General features: G+C 46.3%; 2 protein-coding genes across 16 annotated transcripts in view; one reads left to right on the plus strand and one right to left on the minus strand.

Annotated features, from left to right (window-relative positions):
- Positions 1-11,431, minus strand: part of slc4a2b (solute carrier family 4 member 2b) — a 35,530-nt gene extending 24,099 nt beyond the window's left edge. For 2 of the 14 annotated variants that reach the window (XM_084702738.1, XM_084702725.1), the window contains exons 1-3: positions 11,365-11,431; positions 5,488-5,540; positions 418-598 (exon numbers count right to left, since the gene is read on the minus strand). In XM_084702738.1, the coding sequence (XP_084558864.1) occupies positions 418-477 (60 nt within the window). In that variant the 5' untranslated portion in view covers positions 478-598; positions 5,488-5,540; positions 11,365-11,431. Of the gene's footprint in view, positions 1-417; positions 599-1,072; positions 2,879-5,487; positions 5,541-7,257; positions 7,544-11,252; positions 11,345-11,364 lie in introns of those variants that run through there. The other 12 variants (XM_084702732.1, XM_084702730.1, XM_084702737.1 and 9 more) reach the window with 12 other exon arrangements.
- A 26-nt stretch (positions 11,432-11,457) lies between these two features.
- LOC146274910 (uncharacterized) lies at positions 11,458-20,183 on the plus strand. 2 transcript variants are annotated; one of them, XM_084702740.1, is made up of 17 exons: positions 11,458-11,587; positions 12,907-13,013; positions 13,244-13,392; positions 13,742-13,899; positions 14,096-14,254; positions 14,419-14,878; positions 15,093-15,194; positions 15,872-15,962; positions 16,079-16,302; positions 16,587-16,829; positions 16,974-17,072; positions 17,275-17,468; positions 17,666-17,840; positions 17,940-18,096; positions 18,289-18,442; positions 18,637-18,748; positions 18,864-20,183. In XM_084702740.1, exons 1-17 carry the CDS (start codon positions 11,567-11,569, stop codon positions 19,040-19,042), a joined length of 2,784 nt encoding a protein of 927 aa, XP_084558866.1. In that variant the 5' UTR covers positions 11,458-11,566; the 3' UTR covers positions 19,043-20,183. The 2 variants fall into 2 exon arrangements, with proteins under 2 accessions (XP_084558866.1, XP_084558867.1); XM_084702741.1 differs by lacking the exon at positions 11,458-11,587 and adding an exon at positions 11,710-12,120.
- The last annotated feature ends 22 nt before the right edge of the window (positions 20,184-20,205 follow it).

The following is a 20,205-nucleotide window of genomic DNA, read 5'->3' on the forward strand; positions in this document are numbered from 1 at the left end:
AGAAATCTCAGTGCAGAGAGTTGCGTGTCAGGGGAGGAGGAAATAAAATTCTGTTAGGGTAATCAGAGACTAAAGGCTTCCAGGCAGTGAACCACTGTGGTCTACTGAACATGAGACCATCATGAAATAATAACGGTAAATCCATTCATTGACGGGAGAACAATGTTGGATTATGGTATGTAAAGCAACTCACTGCAGGTAGAACAATTGAGGATTCATCAGAGATGGTCTGCCTTTCTCTCTGACGGTCAACCACAACAAGAACATTGTCTATGCTTGGTGTGTATGTTTGTCATGCGGTCAACATTAGGAGTCTAACCTTATTGGAGTGTGTGTATGCAGTGTGTGCGAAAGGGAATGAGTGTCTGTGTGTGAGTTTGTGTGTGAGTTTGTGTGTGTGTGTGTGTGTGCGCTCACCGTCTGAATGACTGTTGCCACGGTGCCTGTGAGCTTGCCATGCGTGTTGGGGTTGCTCATAGTTACGCTCCTCTTGGTCAGGGTTTGGGTTAAGGAGAGCCGGGGGTGGTTCTGGGACGGTGTGGCCTTAGCCCTTCTCTTTCTCGCTGGGACTCAGACAGGACCTTTTGGGCAGCATAACCTGGAACAGAGAGGTCAGGGGTTAGGGTGACAGTGTTATTAATGGAGGCTGGCTTTAATAGAGAGCTAGCGAACGCAAACATCCCAAAACATTGCCTTTCGGAGACGTGTGCAGCCGCAGACCTAAACAAAAAAACAGTATTCAAAACCGTTCTGGAAGAGCATCGTGCCTAGATTTTCCACCATGTTTAAGTGTGAATTTCTGGGATGATACTTCCTGGCAAAGCCCATCGGATCAATCAAGCACGGACGGATAAGTGTCTGAACGAACTTTGAATAAAATGTGTAGCGGGTGTGACTCAGGACGCTGGGGAGGTCTGCGGGCCAATAGCACTTCCTCACCGGCAATCAAGGTCATTACCTCTACAGAGCGATAAGGGCCAGATAAGAGCGTGCTACTGCGGACAGGACACGGTGATAAGTGGCGGCGCGTGCTCCAGCCAGGAGAGTGTTGCTAGACGTAAACCCCACTGACCTACCGGACCAGGAAACCTTCCACCGTCTCCTCCTCCAGGGGATTTCTGATGCAACACGAAGGGATAGGTTAGAGTGTGTGCTCAGCTGGGCAGCTTCTAGTAAACCCTGTCACGTCGGATCAATGACTCCTCAAAGACAAAGGTGACAGGTCAGTTGCTTTATGGTGAATCTCAATTGGGTAGATATGAGATTACCAAGCGATATCAGTGACTGGAATGATCTTGTACACTGAAACACAAAAATGAGTCATAATTTATTTGAATCTTTTGACACAGCGCACTGAAGATCTATTCCTGGATTGTGTTCATGAGAATACTAAGTAACAGCCAGTCTCAGAAAGAAGGTCATGGGCTTTTTAAGTGCTCTTTGTTAAAGTGTAATTAATATGGACACTCTTTTGCTGGAAAGAGAATTTAGAGATGGCTTGTTCTTGTTCTGACTGTAATTAACTGAGCTGAGCCGACGAACATGACCCTCTTAATCCCTTTCATATCCCAGGTGGTCCTTGTTCTCAGACGCTTCAGTTTACAGAGAACTTGGCGAGAACGCGGCCCTGGCTCTGTCTGTGTGTGTTTTCTCTCTTTGTGTGGGTCTTTCTTGTTTAGAGAACAGGCTGTGTCATTCAAACACAAGAGGCTGGAGCAGAGCTCATTTATGGATGTTAGCCATTATCCATCTCCTGCTCTGGTCCATATCAGAAAGCAGTCAATGTCCAGTCTAAGGCACTCTGGATAGTCAGGCAATAATTATCAGTCATGACATGCCTCACTGATGCCAGGGCATAATCATATCACTGACCTTGCCTACAAGACAGACTTTCAAAAGGAAGACTGTTAAATGGAGTGCAGTCACACTACGAAGAGATTAGGCGAGACGAGACTGTTGGGAGCTCTGTGGGTTGGGAGCGTGCGCTCGCTGTTCCAGTCTGCGTACAGAGTCCAACACCTCTGGGAACGTCCGGACTCGATGCCCGTTGCAAAATTAGTTTCACAAAGAAAATTATTTTCGGGGGGGGGGGGGGGCGGGGGCGTCCTACTGTGACCTCCAGCTGGTCTTCCTGTGTTTCAAGCAAACTTTCTCTGTAAATGTAGACCTCAGTTATTCCTGAGGAAATAGGAGGGGATCTCCGAGATCAGGTTACGGTGCTGCACAATCTCTCCAAACATGCATGGGAGCACACTGACGTACGGATGGGCATATCTGGAAACAAACCCATTATCACGGTCACACTGTAGCAACAACAAACATCAATCACTACAGAATTGACACCAATGAAGCCAAATCAAAAGAATAATGTGAGGACCAGAAAAGTACGAAGCATGAAGAGCGCACGTGGACAAGACTGTCCTGTCACAGGACACGCTCCTATCATCTAGCTACAGAACTTTAAGTTTAAAACTGAGCCATTTGAATCATGGTCAAATAAATTAGGTCCAGGAGAGAAATCATTTAAAAAAATGCTACTTCCCTCACTAACTTAGTTCCTCTCATCTGAATCGAAAACAATCTCTGGCCACACCAGTGGGTTTGCGGCTTACCACATGGCCCCATCTTGGACCTGAGGAAGTGATGTCCTCAGAGCCCTTCTTCTGCCTGTCTGTTGTGACTGCAAAGCAGCAGGAGACTGCAGATCTCACCTTCTCCGCAGAATAGTAAACAGCCCGAAGTTTGTGCATACAAGGGCAGAGATAAGTATTGTTTGGAGAGGAAGTGGGCTGAAAAACTGGAAGGAAGCATCTAGCTCAGACTGCTGTGGGTGAGGCCACAGGCCTCCTGTCCTACCCAAAATATTGCTTGGAACAATCTGTGAAAACAAAATAATAATTCTCAATTACTCAATACATACAAGTTAAGACCCCGGAGTATGTAGGAGCATGATGGGATAGACCTGACATCCTGAGAACAACATTACACACTATAATGGGATGCTATGTGGCCACTGACCACAAAAACAATAAACGGTCTAAGTTATCTCATGGATAACAAACAGCCCTCCGCTTCCTGGCTATGATTACTTTAATTAATGCAATCAATGTCAAACCTTCAATTCAACCCTTAAGTAGATGTGTGCTTTCTAAAAGAAACGGTGTGGTGTAAATCAAGCTTTCCCATTAAGCTCAGATGAGTACAAGAACACAAACGTCAGGGATGATCCAGAAGTGTTTCTTTAGATCAGCAATGGGTTATTTCCCCTTGTAAGTGGTGGATTCTAGATTTGGGACGTTCATGATCAAATGTCTTGGCCTTTAAAGTCAGCGGCTAGATTTGGTAGACCAAACAGTAAACCAGATAAGCTCTGTTGGTAGAACAGTGTTGGCTATTCCCCTTCTAAATGTCTGTTTCCACTCTCTGGCACATTTACAGTGTTCAATCTATTGTTGAGAGTGTAGCTGTCAACTTCATCTGTTTTCTCAAACTAATAATAGAGATGTTGTGGGATGCCAATTCATCAGGGACAGGTGCAATGATGCTTACACTGGTATTGGTCATTCATGTGTGTTCGTTGTGAAACCACTATCAGTAGTCCTTTTTGGACATTTAACACTACTTTAAGCTTAGATTTCAGAAAGGATCACAGTATATAAACTTTTCAACTTTCACAATGCTATTCATTATGGATGGGATTCACCAAACATTCCTCAAGGATTTTGCTTAATAATTGTTTTCCAAGTCCATTTCGCCAGAGGAGTAGCTGCCATAAACCCAAGCTTTGACACTGGAGTCTACACACAAGGAGTCAATTAGAAGCCTCTCAGGATTGCCTCCGGCTTACTTCCTGAAATAACTGGTCGAAACATATTATATTTCAGAAGTGTTTTGCCTCCTAGGTCTACCTGACCTTGCCTGGTTGACTCGGCCTCTGGTCCACAGAGGTCTGGAGAGGAGGTTATTGTACAAGCATTCTCCACTCAGAAACAGATTCAACATTTTGATCTGTACTCATGTGCAAGCTATTTAAGTGGGCTGCGCTCCGCAACAGCATTGGATGGATGGAAATCATACATGTGATGATGACACACCAGTGAATGACCGATTGAGGGCTGTGTGATTGATAGAATGTAATGAGTAGGGAGGTTTCATTTGCGTGATGAATTATAGATTAAGCCTAAAAAAAGATGACATTCAAGATAGAAGTCTGAAACGGGCTATAAATATACAACAAAATACAGCGTCCAATGGCTTTGTAGGTCTGGGTTTTTTTTTGTGGGCGATGTTAAGAATAATCTTGAATCCTTCAAAAGTTATTGGCTCTAGATTTAATCAACAGTCTGTAGGGAAACAAGGAATGTTGTGTTGCAGAGATAATCGTAGGTTCTTAAATTTGGAGTGTGGTGACCACAGATTACATATGGCACTTCCATCAAAAGGCATCATTTAGGAAAGGTTCAATAAAAAATATGTAACCACTGCAAATGTAAGTTCGGATTCAGAAATAGAGACTTGATCGTAATGTAGGAACCACAGTTGACACACAAACCCCCACTTAAAAGTCAGACAATGAGAGAGGAAGAGGTAGTAGTAGGATTAATTTAGGATTTTACAAAACCTTATGCTAAATGATACAGGGTTGGGTTTCCTGCTAACAAATTGTTGGCGGTTGTGTTTTTTGATGTGACACTATAGAATAATACTTCAATACGTTTAGCTTGTGTGGCATGTGAGTCACTAAGATCCTTTGTGGCTTTAATGTTTTATCAAAAACAAACTCTGATGGCCCGACAGTCTGTTCTCGTCTGGATAGTCCTCCTTCCCAATACAGGCCCTTATCTGTTATCTCCAATCAATGTGCTTACAAGGCTCGCGAAGGATAGACAAGATGCAGACAAAAACAACGTTTCTACAGGACAAATGTGATTGTACAACTGTAATAGTGATGCGCTACACAGAGAGGACTGAAGGAAGGAAAACATGTCTGGAAAGTGTAAACACAACCACTAACAGAACGGCAGTTATGTTCATCAATAATTGAGTGAGGTTCATGGTAAACCATAACGGTGAACAGAAATCCAGCTACTTTTGGCCTGATGCGCTATGGGTCAGTGTTTCTGCTTCAGGCCATCGGATGACAAAGTGTCAAAATGTGTCACAGACAAATGTCAAAGCGAGAGCTTCCGGTCACCTTTAGGGCTACTTTCTCCTCAAGCCGATTGATTTCCATATCAGTCATCCCAGGAGAACACAACAGTAATCAATACAATAACTCTATTTGATAGGAAGTTTCACCAGCAGGTCTGACAGCGGTAGTCATTTCAGCACCGAGTAAATACAGATTTAGAATATCGTTCCCATGGTAAAAGAGAGACATTTAAACCGTTTAATGAGCTAAACATTAGGCACTTGATTGAGATGATGGCACAACGGCATACCAACAAGTGTGACAAGAAGGATAAACAGTAACAGAGCTTATCTTACCTTAGTTTAACGCCACAGGATCCACCGCTGACATCATAGTGCAATGCTGAACGCTGGAGACCATGAGCAGGACCGGGGCCAGGGACAAAATAAACAGAAACACAGAGAAGGAGAGAGAAAAGAAGATGCGGTGAAGAGACTGTGTGTGTGAGAGAGCTGGCTGTGTGCTGGTAGTCTCTGTGCTGTGTCAGAGCAGTATGCTAAGACTGATAACGGTGCCCTTCCTATTCAGGATTAGGTTTCCTGCTGTCGCACCTCTGACAGCCGGCCATGTGACTGGAGGAACCACTCACAACTGAGTCAGAGGCCTCTGATGCATGAGGCACACGCACACACACACCCACCAAGTTAAGCAGCCGACTAACCAGCCAAAGTCTCTAACTTTCCTCCACATTGATGAAGCCATGAAACATCTTGTTTTACACTGTTGTTGAGAAACCCTTACAGGTTGTAACATGCTCACTATAGCAACTGATAACCAGTCAGTCTATCTGGCTAGCCAGTGTTGCATCACAAGATATATGCAACCAAAGAAAACTTCCTGAGAATAACTTGACCATCCGTGAATAGGGTTAAACCTAACCCTTCTAATCAATGCATGAGTACACAAGTACAAATCATTTCACTTCATGGTCTATCCACACAAATAACTTGGGCATAACAGTCCACAGTACAAACAATACTAAATTAGCACAATGCCAGGTGCCATTGAGTAACTAAGAAATACGTTGACTGAAGCTATCAACATTGCTACTGAGATCCAAGAATAATCGAACATCCAGTCAAACGTACTGGATTTGATGTTTTGCTCCAAACAAAGTACAGTCCTGTAATTTAAATACACAGCTAGCCAAAGGTCAAAACAAGAAAGCATTCCACATCAGCTTATATGAGACTTTAGGGCTGAACAAATGCCTGTGGCCAGGGGTGACAAGCCCTGTGTGTGTGTGTGTTTCAGAGTGTGTCAGAGTGTGTACGTTCATGCATGATTGTTTGTCAGTGGGTAAATAGGCTCACTTGCTAGTCACATGCCAGTCTTAAGGGAACAAACTAGCAGCAAAAAGCCACAAAGAGCCAAAGCTGGAGTCCACTTCAAAGTCTGGGGTTTTCCCTTGTTCTCGATTGTGGCCCAGAAATAGAAATATCCATGGAAGAACTGAGGCTACTCCAAAATACGAATCCTCTCTTGATTTGTAAGGAGGGCACTTTCGTAACCTGAACACTAGATATTAACACCTTTACTATCTACTAGCTGCCTAGTATTCCTCCGTCCATTTCTGTGGACATATTTGCTTGCATAAACAGCTTCGACTGTTGTTGAGAACTGTCCAATTTAAGAATGTAAGTGTCACCAAAAAACACAAGCAAAAGGAAAATCAGGCAAAGTTGAATGTAAGACATCCAGGCCAACAGACTGCAAAAGTTATCTGCTGACAAATTTAAATTAAACACAGTGCAAAAAACACGATCATTGGACTTGTTCCCTCTTCTTGCACATCAGTGTACAGTTTATAACTGCAAAAAGTCCTTAGAGCAGCATTTTCACTCACTGGCTTCCTGTTATTTAAATTCCTAACTTTTGTGGTCAGGACAGTTTACGATGGCAAATATCCTAGAAATTATCAAATAATTAATTAATATGTAAGCTGCCTTTAATAGGGCAAAATGGCCGGCATTTCCAACACCCCGGTGATTGAAAACCAAATCATTATCATGATTAAAGACTCGAATATGTTTACAAGATATTGAGGTTGGTTGACACACACTTACCCTGTAACTAGTGCGGCTCTCTATTCAAACTCCCCTGGACAGTCTGGTATTACTGTAGTAGTATTCCAGGAAAGGTGTTTGTTAGTTCCACAGCTATTTGTGTATCTCTATGGGGATCTGGCTGTGGTTTGTGTTGATAGCTTTGTCTCTGTTGATAAGTCTGCTCATTGCCTAGAATAGCCCAGCAGCTCGGGGGTCGTGTCTGAACCTTTCAGCATACAGACGGGGGTCTGGAAGTCCCTCCAAGGCTTTTCACAGCTCTGTGTACCCCAGACTTCTCAGGGAGCTGGGAGCTGGCCAGGGCTTCGGCAGGTTCTGTGTGCACACAGTGACTGGAGCACTTCCAACCTCACTGAGCAACAGCTGCTATGGCTGAACACATATCCATCTACTCCATTTGCCCCCCCCCCCTCCCCTCCATTTATTCCTGCAGAATGTATGGCAATCTACTCTATCCTCAACCCCCACATCTCTACTTTCACAGAATGCGCCCGCCCCACCCCAGAAGATCTTCTGTCCCCAGGCAGCATATGCCATGTCCTGTTCTAGCTGTGGGTTCAGCAGCACCTGTCTCTGGGCGTGGAGGGATATCGGAGGTGATTGAGGACACAGCGGGACACAGCAAAGGTTCTCCTGTCACGTTCATTGTCAACCGTAGCTTTGTGTCCAGAAAGGTGCCCCATGCTCTCATGACATTGTCTTGTTGGTTCTCAGGGAGGCAACATCTGATGGGAAATGCATGCTGGGAGTTTTCTACAAACGTCCTTGGATATTGAAGGAGACGCACCTAGCACATTACCAACAGCCAGTAGTAAAAAGCTTAAAAGAAGCAACTGAATACACGATATACCTACAGTTATAGAATACTGTGTAGAGACTGATGGCCTATTCCTGCTTTGCAGAAAATAATTATCTGCATACTTGGCATCGATTATTTTGGTATTACGATGTGAAGAATTAAACTCCTGATCCAGATCAACATGTAGCCTAGCCTACGCCAGATCTGTGCAAGCTTCTCAAAAACGCCAAAGCCTAACTCTCCTTCAAAGAAAAGCAGCCTAAGCTAGAGCCCATCTAATTAAAAGATCGAATTTCTTTGACTTTTGTTGCTTTTTCCAACCCACAACTAAATTCAAATGTTTATTTCTAATATTAATAACCATTGGTTATAGCCAGAGTTGCAGCAAGTGTTTCACTACTCCAGGATGAGAACCCAAATCACTTTCTATGGAATACAAAGAACTATACTTAAATAAATACACAAACTGCAAAATTCAAGATTACAGATAGACACATGCTGTACAACATACAACATAAACACTATCCAAACTGCATGGTCTAAGTTCATTTTTGCCCTGTCTGGCATAAAGGTGTGTCATTGTTAGTCTACCACATCCAAAACAGCTCGAGTTGCACTGCTTGTACAAATGGTTAGTCAAACGTTCTCAGAAGCACCAGTAAACGTGAGACTCCAACCTGGTGTTTTACTGTTTGTACTGGCCTCAAGAGACCTTGGCTGGTCCAGGAAGAATATCACTATTATCCTCCACAAAGCACCCCCAAACACAGAACAACAGTCATGAAATGTCACACTGGGTTTCACAACAAACAAAGATGATCTTTTTCCCAGGAAAGAACCAAATTGATGGACAGTGCTGATTGGACAGCGGGACATCACCTTCTCCGTTTTCCGTGAATCCCAGGCAAGCTACTTGTAGTTTATGATGACATAACATACAGTAGTATTAACTAAACTTCAGTGAGCAATCACATTACAAACCCCACCCAGTTATATTTAGCCTAGTTTCATGATTTGTCTGAGTGACACAATAGCTGCTGACAGAAATGGGACGGCCTTGGCTGGGGACGTGCAATTAGGTCATACGAGCCAACTGACCCTGACGGCAAACAGTGTGCATACTAGAGGGGAGCTTCAGGGTATTGCATCAGTGTATGAAATGAGCTGTTTAAATAAAGTTGGATTCGTTTTGATTTATAGGACAGGGGGAAGGTGAGAAAGGGGCCAGTCTGTGTGTCCAAATATGAGAAAGAACGCATTTATTGACCATGCGATGTGACACACATGGTGACATTAGCACGTACGCTTGAATGTCCACCAATAAAATTCCTTCTCTGCTTTTTCTCCCATCCTGCTTTCCTTCCTTCACAAGGCAGCCAGGAACAGTGATGAGCCCTATCAAGGCTACCGGCGGCCAAGTTCAATTGCTCACCCATGTCCAACCCAAGGACATGGGCAGGAGAGTGATCTGTTCCGCATGTTGTTTTATCAGGGTGCTTTGCAGAGGAAACCCATGTGAGCACAGGCAGAACATGCAACTCCACACTGGAAGACCAGGGAGATGAGCTTCAGCCCACATGAGCACCGAACAATGCCTCAAGGAAAATGAAGTACGTGACAAAACCTATAGCCCCACTAGCTTTCTGGTGAGACTTCAAAAAGCTTAATGATAGTAAGAGGACATTGTACTTTGATCAAACTATATAAAAACGTACAACTAGGCCTACACTAACACAACAGAAAATGCATGGATACAAAGTTTGAAACCAAGCATTTGTTATCTCATTCCTACGTGAAGGAATTCTGACAGGTAAAAAACAAACAAAGCACAGAATACTTTTGATAAGAAAGAAAGGACAGTTTAGAGTGAGCTAAGTAAACTGGTGGTGGTGTGCTGACATTCTGTATAAAACTCCCAGTCATGGATGATCATTTTTGCAACAGGGCCATTTGAATTCCTCTTGGGGAGCCAAAGAAAACAGACCGCAGCAGAGAGTATAACCAAGAACAGGAGATATAAATGTTTAGACCATTAGCCACAATGTTCTTGGACTGGGGGCTGAGAGGGCTGGGAACCTTTCACCTAATGGTTTTCCAAAAACCCCGAAACAGATCCATGCAACTGTTATCGTTCCATTTATCAAACCATTTTACTTTTCCCCCCTCCCCTGCCAGTGGATGAAGTGTTGATTACTATCAAACTGCAAGTGGATGAAGTGCTCCCTACTATTACACTGCCAGTGTGATAATAAGTGGAGAAACAGGGGACTCAACAGTCATGGAGGAAAGATACAGGCTTACAGGACAGTACATCCTTAGGATTACATTGCCAGTATTCTCATCTAATGGTTACACAGTACTGGTTGCTAACGCCAGTCCAGGATGATAAACTCAGGTAAGTACAAAGCTCTGCAGCATTCCACGAGGACTCCGTGTGGTAGTTCTTTCTCAAAGCTTATGGAGGGGGATGAAAATGGGTTATCGACACTGGAGGGCTAAACAAGAATATCCTGTACTCTTTCCATCCTGGCAGGAATATTGACAGGTGTTTTAGCCTTCATAAACAGAGGCTTGGCAAATAAACACGTTTTTTTTGCTTTTCCCAGTCAGTCTATAATGAAAAATCTGGTTTAATATCAATATTTATTTCCCAGGTGAGCCGTTGTAGACCCAGCAAATAAGTGCAGACGAACTCTCAACAGGTTGGAAACAGATGCGTCTATTGCTTAACAAAAGAATGAATGGACGTAACGTTACCTCGCTCTCCCTGACCACACCCCCACATTGATACGACTAGCCTTTTCGATATATTCAATGTGGAAAAGTTACTGTTAGGGTTACAGGAGACCCTGCCTTGATCAATCATGATAACTGATAAATGAGCAGCGTTGTCATCCCTCCCCGTCTTAGATCGGGGATCTGATTCAACACATGGCTAGTAATTTGACTCGAGTTGAATCAGACTAGAGCTTTAAATACTACTAGGTTGTACAGCCAGCTCACGCTACCGTTGTTAAGTTATTGTATATACTGGGCATCCTCTCTTGACCGACATCAAAACCGCCCAACTGTCATTACAGTTTCTGTAAATGTTACCGTCCACACTTCCTGGCTAGCATATCCCCGGTCAGCAGACCCCCTTGAGTATACTCCATCCATGTCAAGTGACAGTCGCTTGGGGGGAAAAAGAAAGTACCTTATGCCCTCCGTGTGGCTTCTAGGTGATTTAAATAATATTATTTTCAACGTTGACATTTCATAAACATTATAAATGTGCCAACTCATCGTTAGTTCTGGATACTTCTTACCCCAACTCTTGCCGCATCTCCCGCTATCTCGTGGAAGTGGTTGGTAAAAGCAGCGCGTGCGTAGTCTCCAATTCTTTAATTTTTTTGCTCCTAGTACTGTAGAGGTGATATGGCTCCCCCGTTTGGTGGCGGTTGGTGGCGGAACGTAATCTATTGGTTTGTGAAAAGCTTATTAACTGTTAAATAACTGCTAATATGCAGTATGCATCTTCCATATACGTTGGTAGGTACACTTCTGTCTACAACAAATACATGTCTGGTCCTGCGTTTCAAGGCCATTTTAAAAACGTACTGATATTTTATTTTGAGGTAGCCTAATTATTGTCAGCGTGTTTAGAAGTGGGACTGCCCTGGCTGTGGTCATGATTGTAATCAGGAATGTGTCGAGGAGGAAACATGGACAGATTGTTCATATTGACTATAGCTTTGTAACTGTTTGGTAAATCAATAGCGTTTGTTAGACAGGGCTAGTTGTATTTGCATATTGTTGCCACAAGCTTGTTTGATGTGTGCTTGGAATTCTTGTGGGCGTTTTCCATTCGCTGTCAGCTATTTGATAGGCTTATTTTGACTTCTGTCAAATCGCAGTTTGGCCAGTACAACAACAGGCAGTTGGACTCGGAAGCATTTTTAATAGATAATGAAAGACAAGGAAATTATATAGTAGCCAGAGCAAAACTAAAAGTGTATCTAAAATTAGATATCATCATCAGTCATCTCTTCCTAAAGAAATCACACATCATGGATTCCACTCCGGTAAGAAGAAAGTTATCATGACAAATAGCCTCCTACAAGACAAGCTAACGTTAGCTACCTAACACTGCTGCTAACGTTAGCAAGCTTACTTAATCAGCGCTTGTAAGGGGTGTCTGATTTAAGCTAAGGCGTTCTACCTAAGTACGTAGTGCTAGCCTAGCAGTAGTAACTGATTCAGGGATGAGCTAGCGAACAAACAAAAATATAAATGAGAGACTTAACAATGGAGATTAAAATAATAAACGAGTTCTATTAAACATCTTTCTATTTATTTGTATTTAATCAGACATGTTAAACGTGCTTTTTGTGTGTAAGTCAAATACGGCCGCTATATAGCTGGCCCTAACTGTGTATACAAAACGAGCGTCTCCGAAGTAAGCTAACGTTGCTTGTTCAGCCAACGTTAGTCATCCTAAAGCTATCTGAGGGTCATGCTAGTTAGCTAAACAAGTGAAACAGCCCCTGTCATTCCCTTTGTTCAGCTCTCTTGGAAATTACGTTAAATGCCATGTTAGTCTCTATGTTTTTATTTTTGCACAATGATGTCAAGTAGAAATTCCTCATGAACTTAATCAGTTGCATCTTTGCATGTAGCTTACTAGCTAACATTAGCTAACTCTACCTTTGTGAGCATTGGCAAAATACAGTAGCATTCTGTAGTGAGGAGGAAGGGGGGGGGGGGGGGGGCGTACAAGGGTACACTTTTGCTGGCTCTATCGCTTTCCCCCATTGATGTGAAGCCCTTATTTTCCCCTGCCTTGGCATTTTATCTTGTTATTGTTGCAGACTATCGGGGAGTTCTTCCGTACCATGTGTGAGATGGGCTTCACAGAAGAGCAGATCCAGTCAGCTGTGCAGGCAGGACACTTCTCTGTACCAGAGGCAGCTGAGTGGTGAGTCTTTCCAAACTCTAAACACAGTCCTGAGTTAAACTACTAGAGGGATTATAAAGCTCTCTCTTGGAAGCCGCTATGGATAAAAGCATCTGCTCAATGAATACATGTAAATAAAGGGTCAATGTTTGAAATACAATTTGTATTTAGTTGTGAATGACACTGATTATAACTGTGAACATGTCAAATGTCTTATGTGAAAGTGCTTCGGTCTCATCTCTTTCATACAGGCTCCTCCAAGGAGAAGGTTTGAGACACAAACTGGTAAAGCACCCCACCCAGCCAGTCCAAACAGCCTTTTCTGCTTTCAACCCACCCAAAGATACAGGGACACAATGCCCCCCAAGCACGTCACGCTCTGAGCCCTCCGACATTGGAGGTAGGATCATAGAAACACTGCAAAGAAATTGGTGAAAACGTTTTTTTGGCCGCCATTCCATTTACTGACAAAGAGGTCCTGTGTGCAGAAGGCGTTATGTAATTACTGTAAGCTATTGTTTTCCAAGCTCGTTATGTATTTTTCATGTACTTTTCTTAAAGAATGCTTACTGCCAAGAGCACAAAGCAAAACCAAGTTGACATACCTATTTTACAACAGCTTCGACAGTATCATCTCTTCACTTTAAAAAGAAAACATTGCACAAACACTTAGGTCTGACTCCTCCATCGATAACTCTGCCCCTTGTTTACAATCTGTATTGACGCAATTGTGTTTGGGCTGTGTGCAGGCCCGTCTCTGGTCCTGGGCCACCGGCTCCCCTCCCCCCCAGCTGCAGAGCCCCCGCCGCTGGAATCCCGTATCAGGCAGGACAAGAGTGACTTCCAGGAGCAGCAGAGGCAGCGTGTGGCCCAGGAGGCCCGGAGCGAGAGGAGGCATAAGAAACAGGTTAGCAGGGCCTTGGCCTGGTTGTGCTGGGTCTTTAGGCATGTTTTATTGAAAGGCTTAGCGTATTTGGAGTTTGTGGGGGTAAGCAGTTAGATTCATTAATGTGTTTTAACACAGCACACTCGTTTAACCCCTGGTTCTTTTTGTTACCTGGTATCACACTCTGACATCACACTTCTAATCTCTGATCCGCCAGGAGCGAGAGCTGGTGCTGAAGCGAATTGCGGATGACCGGAGGACCCTGCTGGAGAAGACCCAGCCAGGCACCCCCACAGAACCCTCTCCTCCTGACAGCCAGGGCCAGAAGCTGGGGGGTGGGACTCAGACCAGCCTTGACAACAACTGCATCCTCATGGTTAGCCTGGTCCTCCTCTAAAGACATTCTTGGACTATAACTGTACAGGAATTAATTTGATTGACTCAAAGGGAAAAAACTGACTGCAGTCCAAATGCTGAGTCCCTTGGCATCGTTGTAGTAAGTTGTATTATGTTATGTTGTTGTACGTTGTGTGTCCTTAGATTCGCCTGCCCTCTGGGGAGTCCATGAGAGAGCGTTTCCCTGCAGACGCCCCCCTGCGCAGCGTGATGGAGCACATCTCTGGCCGCCACCCCTCCCTGCCGTCATTCTCCCTCCTCCAGGGATTCCCGCGCAAGCGCTTCGGCGAGGCGGAGCTGGCCTGCTCCCTGCACTCTCTGGGCCTCACCCCCAATGCAGCACTCTGCATCCAGACCACGCCTCCAGAGACACCCCAGGACCCAGCCAGCCCCGCCGCTCCACTCTCGTCGAGTCAGGCGGCGGTGGAGGAGGTGGTGACTCCGACCAACCTCCCTCGTCTTCCACCACAGGTCCCGGTCCAGGAGATGGGGGAGGAGCCTGCCCTTCCCCCACCCCTCCCCCAACAGTTGTGGGAGGAGGCAGTGGGCTATGCAGGGATCCCTGGGGTGGGCCCCCCACTGATCGGCCCCTCCCACTTTTGGGGTAAGGGTTACCATGGCACCTGAGGACTACGGAGACATCCACATATGAAGTGCTGTTGATTATAAGCAATCCTTCTGTGATGCTCTCAGCAGAGATGCCTTTTTCAATAACATCCCATTAGTTCACCATTACAAGTTTATCGAGTTACATGCAGGCGGTTGGATGGGCAGCTGAATTGATCCTTGGTGTTCATGCTGAGGTTTGTGGTGGACAGGGCCCGGCAACAAGCTGGTTCCGGGGGATGCTGAGGGGGCCGCCAGCTCTGACGATGACGAGCAACCGGAGGAACAGCAAGACCCAGCCCTCCTCCTGAATGGTACCGCCCCCGACTGTCTATGATTGGTTACCAGCTCCTCCTTCTCCCCCCCCCCCCTTCCTCTTTTCCCTGCTCGCATTCCTCCCCCTCCTTCATCATTGCCTCATGTCTCCAGTTTTCAGCCTCTCCCAGAACTCGTTGTTCCCAGCTGTCAGACACAGATGACCTCTCATTCTGTCAGGGCTTGTGTACTTCTGTCACCATGGTTATGGGATTCCTAGAGCAGCTCCTGTTCTGCTAGCTACACCAAGGGCTTCCTGCAGTAGCCCCACCTGCACTTTCACTGGCATCGGTGCATTCTGTCCTGCACAAATACCTCACTGTGCCACTTGTACCACTCAAGTGGGCCAGGAACATGATAGATGTGTCCTGTCTCTCCTCTCTAACTGTGAGAAACCTGTTACATGCTTGGGTTAGGAAATATATGAATGTCCTCATCTGGCCCAAATATATCAGTTTACACTGCATGGACTGGCCAATCGGAGAAAAGCTCTGGTAGTTCTGACTGTATGACTGTTTGTTGAACCAGTATTGACTTTGTATTACACATCTCCATCTATGGTAGTACACATATCCCGATTGTATAACTTTTACAGCAATGCAATTCAAATACCCTTTTTTTTGGGACGGGGGGGGTCTGTCCATTTCCACTTAGAGTAACTGTGTGGTTTCCACAGGTTTGCCTCGATTGCCGTTCTTCCCGGAGAACCGAGTGCGTGTTGGCTTTGAGCCCCGGCACCACTGGCCTGACCAGGGGAACCGGCTCAGGTCAGCACTCCCTGTGAAGCTGTCACATAGAGTTAGGCTGAGATTGGAAGAAACATGATCATCTCATGTGTGCATATACAATGCTTGTGTACCTACTGTGTGTGTGTGTGTCCCAGGGAGGCAGCAATGGAGCAGGCCGTAGAGCCAGAGGGGGCTGGAGGCAGGGTGGTGCCCGGGGCGGCTGGCCAGGCTGCGGTGGAGCGTCTCCAGAGAGCTGCCCACCAGGACGACCCCCAAGCCTCCCAGGGGCACCCGTCACCCCCCAAGAGGCCTTTCAGGACACCCAGCGTCCCCTCTCTCTGCGTCATGGCCACCAGGGCTACCGTGCACCTCATGACAGGTCAGCCTGCCATGTTATTTCATCCCTTAAGTTAAAGGCAGGCTTAACATTTAATATCTCATTTAATACCAATATGTCCTTGTTTTTCCTCCATATCCGGTCCCTGCCAAATTCTTTTCCCTTCCACTAATTTCTGTCTCTTTCCCTCTGCCTCTCCCTCTGTCTCTCCCTCTGTCTCTCCCTCTGCCTCTGCCTCTCCCTCTGCCTCTCCCTCTGTCTCCCCCTCTGCCTCTTCCTCTCCCTCTGCCTCTGCCTCTCCCTCTGCCTCTCCCTCTGTCTCTCAGCTCCCAGCATGCAGTACAGCAGCAGCCTGTCGTGTCTGACCCCAGAGCTGGCTGAACTGCTGCTCAGCCACATGTCTCGTGAGAGGCTGCTGCGGCCCCGGACCTTGGAGCTGTTCTTCGGCTGCCCGCTGCAGAAGTTTGTCCTCAACTGCTACCCTTACTCTACCAACGAACTGCTGCGGCAGCTCCGCGCCTTCACAGCACTGAAGCACCTGAGCCTCGTGAGCTCACCCCTCATCACCGGTACGGCGAAACCCTCACCTGCACCGCACGGCATTCAGTCTATTTCTTATCTGGGCTTGATTGGTTTTGTCTGGCACCATGGAATTTTAAGCAAACCTATTATTGTTGCTATTGAATGATTGTGGCTGTGTTTCTCCCATCTAGATGCTGGTCTGTCATTCCTTCCCTGTCTGGTCAAACTGCAGCACCTGAACCTGGCCTCCTGCAGCAAGCTGACAGACTCCTGTCTGCAGCACATCACAGGTGAGCAGGCGCCCTTCATCAGCTGTCTTCTCCTGTCTTCATCTCTCTCTCTCTCACTCTCACTCTCACTCTCTCACTATCTCACTATCTTTCAGCTCGGTCTCAAGTTTACTGAGATGTCCTGGAACCTCCTTTCTGGAGATTGAGTCTGCCATTCAACAGATGATATGCATTGTATTCTGTTTCTGCTGCTGTCCCACAGGCCTGAAGAGTCTGTGCTTCTTGTCCCTGGACCAGACCAAAGTAAGCGATGTCGGAATGATGCTGTATCTTCAGTCAGCCCCGTCATCACTCTCCCAGCTCAGTCTGAACCAGACGTCTGTGACGGAGGCCACCCTGGCAGTGCTGCCTGCCTGCACTCCACAGCTGCGACTGCTCAGCATCAAACACACCAAGGTAGGCCTTCCACACACACACACACACACCTGCTTCCTTTGTGTCTCTTTTTCTGTCATTCCCTCTCTGTCCCTGTCTCTCTCATGCTCTGCCTCGCTCTCCTTCTAAGTGACTATAAATCTACAAGGTTCCGCATAAAAAAATGTATCTTGTGTTCTGTCATTCTCTCCAACCCTGCCCGTGTGCTCCGCCCTCAGGTGAGCGATGTGTCTGCCCTGGCACAGCTGGTCAGCCTGCAGACCCTTTACCTGGATGGCACCGGGGTGAGGGAGGGTTCCCTGGAGAACCTGGCAACCCACTCCTCCCTTTCTTCCCTCAGCCTGGCCGGCATCCCCGTCGCTGACGGCAACCACGCCCTTCAGATAATCTCGGGTAAGTCGCTCTGTTTGTAGGTGTGTGTGTCAGAAACCAATTGCATACAACTGTAATGATGAGTGTTTTTTTGAGGGTGAGTTTGTTTTGTCTTCCTAGGTCTTAAGCTGACCCAGCTCACCCTTCCTGGGCGCCACTCAGTGACAGACAGCGGGTTGCACTTCCTCTCCAGACTGTCTCTCCTCTCAGAGCTGGACCTGACTGACTACACACATGTCACTGACCAGGGAGTCACTGAGCTGGCATCCATGACCAGGTAAACCCCACCCCTCTATGGTAGCTTACTCATCATCAACATAGTCTCTGCAGCTACATTACATACCTCTAAGTAGCTTTTAAGCCTTGGTCCGAAATGCTATTTGAAATCTCTTCAAATACTCGTGTGCATATTGAACGTCAGAGTGACTAACTACTCGCGGTGTGTGTGTGTTATGTACGTGTTTCCCAGGCTGAAGAAGCTGTCTCTCAGTAACACCCAGGTGACAGATGCAGGGCTGCCCTCTCTGAGGTGTCTGCAGGAGCTGCTGGAGCTCTGTCTGGACCGCACGGCCGTCACCAGCAGGGGCGTGGCTGCTCTGGTCACCTGTCTGCCACACCTGCAGGTGGGCTCCCCCCCCCTCCACACACACACACTCCCTATACAAACACACACACACACACACCATACCTGTCTGCCTCACTTCCTGTAGCTAGTTACAGCAGGGTAATCAGAGGAGGACAAACATTGCTTTGTTGGAACACATGTTACTGAATAAGAGTGTTTGAACAGGCGTATGCGCTCGTGTGTTCTTCTCAGGTGTTGGGACTAGCCAGTACCCAGGTGGGGGACACGGTGGTGAGGAGAGGTCTGGTTAACTGCTCCCAGCTGCTGAAGCTCAACCTCAGCCGCACGCGCATCACTGACCATGGTAAGGTCACGCACACACACTGCCTGGCCATCCGTTCTGTTTAACTCGAGCAGAATGGAGCACAGGGATGAAAGACTACCAGTTTCAGCTCACCGTCGTTTGTTGTGGTCCTCAGGTCTGAAGTACCTGAAGCGTATGAACCTGAGCCAGGTGAACCTGGACAGCTCTGGTGTGACGCTGTTGGGCATCGCCAACCTCATCTCCTCCTGCCCACACATCACCAGCATCCGCGCCAGCAACACAACGGCCATCCCCCCCGACCAGGTCTCCGACGACGACGGAGATGCCCAGTGAGACTGGGACAGCACGCTCAGCCCCCCCCCCAGCAGCCCACCACACTATGTCTCACACACACACGACTTATTAGAGACACACACATGAAGAACCACAGATGGCTACTTCCCAAACATACAGACCAAACAAATGTTTTTAATTCAGTGTGATCTATTCAGTGTGACAGTAAAAATTCTGGCATCCTGCTGACAGAATCACCTGCTGCCAAAATGACAGTCTGTCACCCGTCAACGAGACAACGCATCAGCTAGACGACGCATCGGCTAGGCGACGCATCGGCTAGGCGACGCATCGGCTAGGCGACGCATCGGCTAGACGACGCATCGGCTAGACGACGCATCGGCTAGACGACGCATCGGCTAGACGACGCATCGGCTAGACGACGCATCGGCTAGACGACGCATCGGCTAGACGACGCATCGGCTAGACGACACACCTGTGGCTAGCGGCACACCTGCTCTGGCGTCTTTAGTACACAGCTTTGCGTCCCCTGACTTTAGCCTCTGCAGATATTATACATGCATTACACCTGAATTCATGTATCAAACCCCCAAACCGCTGATGACATGATGACAAACTGTCCTCCCACTTGATCGTGCCACGTAGATCCAGAAAATGGCCGACACGTAGTATGCATGAAATGTCTTAAAGCAGAGCAACTATATGAAACAACCAGGTGTGTACCATGTATGTACCACAGCATGTTAACTAGAATGTCTCAGATTTCCCTGCAGAATTCAGAGTCAGTAAAACAGTTTTAACACCTCAGATCTGGCAGCTCCAGTGAGGGGGATGTGCTCTATGCCAGACACTTAACGTCCATTCAACTTCGTTTTTCCTGTTGACTTTGCTTGTAATCCAAAACATTTGAAAAGAAATTCCATTACAACTGGATATCTTAAGCATACTCTTGTGGTAGGAGTTGGTTGATGTGTTGGCCATAATGCATATTGCATGAGTGGCTGGGTTCATAAGCACCAATGCACCTTCTGTGATATGAAATATAGTTTTGCTTCTCTTATGTTTACAGAGATGTAAGATACTGGACAGTTTATTTTTCCCCAAAATGTAAATGGTTTTGGATAAGAGCACTGTACATTTTCAAAGGCAAATGCAGAAGAAATAAATACTGTGTTTTCAATGTTTAGTTTGTTTCATGCACA

The sequence above is a fragment of the Hypomesus nipponensis genome, chromosome 8 (genome assembly GCF_054491055.1).
Source record: "Hypomesus nipponensis isolate SF chromosome 8, ASM5449105v1, whole genome shotgun sequence".
Classification (NCBI taxonomy): Eukaryota; Metazoa; Chordata; class Actinopteri; order Osmeriformes; family Osmeridae; genus Hypomesus; species Hypomesus nipponensis.